Raw genomic sequence first — 5,411 nt, 5'->3', positions numbered from 1 at the left:
ATATATATATATATATGTATATGTATATCCTACTATATTTAAATAATTCTTCTTTAAGTTAATAGTAAACAGTCTATATAAAGAACTCTTACAAACTATATCAATTTTTTACAATTAAACTATTATTATTTATTTAAAGCCAAACTTGCATTTTTTTTCAAACAAATGTTGAACAATTGAAAAAGATAAGCAATTAGTGAAAACTTACGTTTCTCATAAAAGCAATGTTTAAAACAGACCTTTCACTTAAGTTCGATTTTTACATTTATATGTTTGTTAATCTATGATTCGATCATTAAATTTTTTGAACGTTTAAAGTGAAATTTCTTAATTTAAGGTCCAGTACTTAAGATTCACTCTTATATAATATTTCTAGATGGATATTTCTCTAACACGACTCTAAGTTTATACAATAAAAGTGCAAATTTTCTTTAATGGCAAGTATTTCTAAATAATGATGATAACACAATATACTTTAAGTCGATCTTTTTTATTTTGAAATAAATCTTTCCGCTTTCTGGTCAAGTGAAATTTGTCATCAATGCCTACAGTTTACGTACGTGACTTTTTTGTCATTTACGATGCGAACATAACGATGGCAGGCTCGGACGAAAAGTGTAGGTATGCGTTGGTCTGTAGAGAGAGAAAAAAAAAAGAAAATATTTTATAATAAGAGTTGAAAATTATCGAGATTAAAAAGAGATTAATTAAAAGACACACACACACCACACATACACACACGCACATATTTAAAATTTATTAAAATATGAATTTTTACGATTTCAGAATTTATTTTCCATTTTTCTCTTAATTAAATTATTAGATCATTAATTATCAATTACTACTGAATTATAAATAATTTAAATTTTGGTCAGATGTGCAATCAACGAAAAATAATTTAAAAATCTCTATTTACCATTCGAACTAATATCAATAATTTATGAATTTCAATTTCAACACACACATTACATTATTAATTCATTTTTGTTTCAAGTGTTACTACACTCGTTGTTTAGTCTCACGCAAAAATATGCCAAGGCTCAATCCAAGACTCAAACGGAAGTTAGTATTGTTAGACCACACACTCACATGCCTTCTCATCGAAATCGTGGTCCACGCAGGACGATTGTTGGATGTACAGAGCCGGTTTTAGCGGCCGGCCGTCCTGATCCTCTATCTGAACCACCAAACCGTGATTGTTACCGTTGCCATGTGGATTTCGCGGACTCGGTCGCCAGAATCTCAGGCCTTGCCTGACATCCAGCGCCAGATGAGCGCCTTCGGCATTCAGAGGCGTCACGACAGAGTCCATCAGTCGTTTTTTTGCTACAGAAATAGCAATTCTCTAAATTCTTTAAATATTCATAGGTAAATTTAGCAATTTGCTAAATCACACACACACACACATCGGCGTAACCAGAGAGAGCAGGGGGCTACGCCCCCAAATCTTAAAAAAGAACAAAATTAAAACCGCTTAAACAGACTATGCTTAATGAATATTCACAAAAAATTAATTTTGAAAAAGGAAAAAGAATCGAAGGTAAAAATTATAGAAAGATTTTCTAAAAATCCAAGACAACTAATATTAGAAATTTAAATTTTTCTAGTTCGAAGAAGTTTATAATTTTAAGAGAGAATAAAGTAAATTATAGTAAATTAAATATGTGTGATTATTATAATATTTACCTCGTAATTAATTAAAAATAATAATATAAAACAAAACACAAATTCAACAGTCCACATTAACTCGATTACCCACCCTTCCCCTACGTTCAAAAGTTTTAATTCTAATTTGTCCCGTCCCTTTAAACAAAATATCTTAGCTACGCCCATGTATTATCAAACGCCTATTATTAAACGATTAAATACTCACATCGATGCTTCTTCAGCGATTTGGTATAGTAATAAACGGACACCCTGATTTTCTTCTCGTCATCTTCTTCCTCATCGAAGGGGTTTGAAAGCCGATAGTCGGAAGTCGTGACGTTTTTTTGCGGAAATACGTGAAGTCGCAATCTCGCAGCGACAACGAAATCATCGGAAGTAAGATTTAATTGAAAGTGCATGTTCATCAAAAACGGATCCATCCATGCCTCAGAATCCGTGTTTCGAGGTATATGACCTACATAACGAATCGAGCATTCGGTCTAATAAGCAACATCCTTCACAAGTTACCATGATTGCATTCGGAGAAAGCATTATCAGCGCTATTGAGTCATTCTATCGTCAACGTTCATTAGACATGAAATAAGAATAGAATAATACGGTAGCGCTAATAGCCTGCTTCCCGCGCGAACGCAGTCTTTTTTTTTAAACGTCAGAAAAAAAATGAATTATTAAATTACTTACAAACAGGCGAAAACATAGCAAGTCTCTCGCGTTGAACCTGATTGGTATTGGTGCTAAGATTGAATCTCCCAGTTATCGCAAGAATCCTCGATTTAATATCTTCGATCGCCTTCTTCTGGCTCTGACTGCACAGATAGATTAAAGTTTATTAGGCTGCATGGAATACTTAAATAAAAGGTGACAAATCACGCCAAGCTTTTAAAATTTTAATGATACGAAAGCACATCAATTTTAAAGCTTCAAAACGTTAATAGAAAATTATCTTTATTATATCAATCTTACATAAAAAATTTTTTTCAAAAAGATAAGAATCAATAAAATTATTTTAAAAAGATAATAAGATGCGAGAACTTGAGGCGAAATATTTCTGAAATAGAAGTTTCAGAAGGTCGTTTATATAATTGATGCTTTACAAAGAGATTACTTTACAGAGAAGAAGAAGAAGAAGAAGAAAAAGAAGAAGAATTGTGTATAGAAGAAGAAAAAGAAAAAGAAGAAAAAAGAAGAAGAAGGTTGTTCTTTCTCTCTATAAAACAATAAAATTTAAAGAAAGTGGTAAGCTTTTTCAAGAGAGACAGAATAATTTGCTCAACCTTAAAAAAAAACCCAAGACCCTAGAAATATTTAAATAAACATTGCAGAGGAACGTTTTAAAAATGCCCTAAAATGTTTAACTATATTAAAATGTTTTTGGACATATTTTATTGGCGTTTTCGAAAAATTTTTTGTATTTGTATTATAGAAGATTTGAATTTCGCAGTCTAGAAAAGATCATTCCGCTTCATGAATCTAGTGCGGCGGCGCGTCTATCGGCTTAAGAATTTTCACCTCCAGGTTCCCGGCGAACTCTTCCGGGTGCCGACACGGGCCAATGGACGATGGTCAGTGACCTACAGAGGCACGGTACGGCTCGGAGGCATTTATTACACGTTGCAGACAGCGGCTAGACAGTCGGCGGATACACCGGCACCCCAATCACCTCGACTTTCCGTCTGGTCTCTCGGCGGAACCTTAATTTCTTAAGGCCGCGTCTCGAATCTTAAGTTCATTCCCAGGACGTCTCGACCAGACTCATTTGCATCGCTCGGCCTACAGAAACTTTTTCTTCGGCACTGGACGTCAGTTGTTCGCGTTCGCGTGACTCGAATTTCACTCTTTTTCTCGATACGACATAGCACAATGTGACCCATTGGCGGCATCCGCCGCCTCTATTCGGTGCTATTGTAATTTTTAGATTCCACGTTTACAACATATAAAATTGCGGTCCCATAATTTTTCGTCGGTATCGAGACAAGAACTTGTTTATTTGCGCGCCACGGCCTCCGAGACTTTCATCACAAGCAGACGGTTGTCGACAGTTTCGAAAGACGACGACGACGACGTCGGACGATCGACCAAGACACCGCAGGATTGCATAATAAATTTTTAAGTCATTAAGTAACGACTGGTGGAATAGAAAAGAAGAACAATGGGACGAAAGGAGAAAAGGATGGGCGTCATTTCTCTACATGATCAAAAAGGACTGCCGTGTTCGAAACGCCCACCCACGGAAGGTGCGCATCTTCCACATCAATGACCTCATTGGTTTTTTTTTTAATACCAGAAAAGATGATACTTTCCTGAATAACGCAAAAGAGAAGAAAGGAAAAAAAAAATACGCAGTAAGAAAGAGTTAAAAGTTAGTAGGAGAAAATAAAAAAAGTAAAATAAAATAAAGAAAGTGAATCTAATAAATAAACTCGAACAATAAAAGAGAAATAGAGAGGAAACACAAATGCAAAAATTTTTTTTCGTAAGTCCATAAATTCCACAAATCTTTTTCAACTTCCTCCATTTCTCCGAAAGGAAAAGATAAATGAGCTGTCATGAGGATTTGAACGCTGTATCTTTTGAAGAACCCAAAAATGACAATTAAAAAGGCGAAATACATATCCATTTTTCATCTTAATCATTTAATCTGATCGAGTCGCCTAGAAAATAGATCCTGTTTTCTTGCGAGACAGCGGAGAAGTTACGGCGCTCTTCTCCGAAATCTCGGGCTGCGGCCGAGCCTTCGCGTTCGATTCTAGGCATGCTCGTTAATCTAGCTGCGGCCAAGTCACGCGTTTCGCGCCGGCTCGTTGCGTACATGCCACGTCTGTCCGCCGTCTGGGAAAGGGAAGGACCTGGAGAGTCTGGAGGCCGTTGCATCATGAGAACCGGCGCGGCGATGCCGCGTGGTGGATCCTCCTTGCTCGGCTCGTGGGCCGGGTGTCGCGGTAATGAAATTCACTGGAGCACAGTCGGGAATCGCCGTGTCGGCCATTAGCGTTGGAGATTAGATAGGGAAAATAGGGAGAAAGAAAAAGAAAGAAAAAGAGAGGGGAGAGAGAGAGAGAGAGAGAGAGAGAGAGAGAGAGAGAGAGAACTGTCAGGGCACGTCGGTGAAAATTTTAATGCCTTGGCCCGGGACATTAGTTGCAGCTTAAAAGAAAAAGAGGAAAAAAGTAGAAGGGCTAAAGAGAGTGGAAAAAAAGGAACGATGTGGAAAAATAGCAAAGAACGGCTCCTCGAGACGCGATAGGCCGACGATGCGTAACCGGCGAGGCGGCCTGATTGGGCCGTCCGTAAAAATGCACATTGCACCGTCTGGCGGTGCGACGGCGGCGGCGGAGTGCAGGGCGAGAGGTAGAGCGGAGAGAACGGAGAGGACCGAGGGGGATCACCGGCGAAAACTTCCTCCTCTCTCTCCGTCGCGCGCACCGTCGCTTCGTCTCCGTCGACATAGGAAGAGAGACGCATAGACAAGGTCAACGCATTAAATTGAAATGTGTTACGTAACCTCGTAAGAGAGTTCTAACTGCAGCCCGACTAGACACCCGGCGATTACGGGGGTGCTCAACTCGACGTCTCGGTGTCTCGGGCACGAATTGTACGAGCGACATTCGTCGCTCTCTCGCTTGTGCGCGCTTCTCGTATTGTGTCCCGCCGCGAAAGACGTTCCATCCATACGTGAATATCCTTTCCCCTTCCTATACCTCTATTACTGTTTGAGACAAACGTTCGACGTTTTTCTCGCTAAG

General features: G+C 38.6%; 1 protein-coding gene across 3 annotated transcripts in view; it reads right to left on the bottom strand.

Moving 5' to 3' along the window:
- Positions 1-343: 343 nt before the first annotated feature.
- Positions 344-5,411, bottom strand: part of LOC108754030 — a 9,795-nt gene continuing 4,727 nt past the window's right edge. For 2 of the 3 annotated variants that reach the window (XM_018496044.1, XM_018496045.1), the window contains 4 exons: positions 2,350-2,474; positions 1,874-2,122; positions 1,090-1,326; positions 344-633 (listed from right to left, as the gene is read on the bottom strand). In XM_018496044.1, coding sequence (XP_018351546.1) covers positions 539-633; positions 1,090-1,326; positions 1,874-2,122; positions 2,350-2,474 — 706 coding nt within the window. In that variant the 3' untranslated portion in view covers positions 344-538. The remainder of the gene's footprint in view (positions 634-1,089; positions 1,327-1,873; positions 2,123-2,349; positions 2,475-5,411) is intronic. The other variant, XM_018496046.1, reaches the window with a different exon arrangement.

This window comes from Trachymyrmex septentrionalis, unplaced genomic scaffold (assembly GCF_001594115.1).
Source record: "Trachymyrmex septentrionalis isolate Tsep2-gDNA-1 unplaced genomic scaffold, Tsep1.0 scaffold74, whole genome shotgun sequence".
NCBI lineage: Eukaryota > Metazoa > Arthropoda > Insecta > Hymenoptera > Formicidae > Trachymyrmex > Trachymyrmex septentrionalis.
The sequence above is the reverse complement of the archived record's forward strand: the minus strand, read 5'-3'. Positions and strand labels throughout refer to the sequence as shown.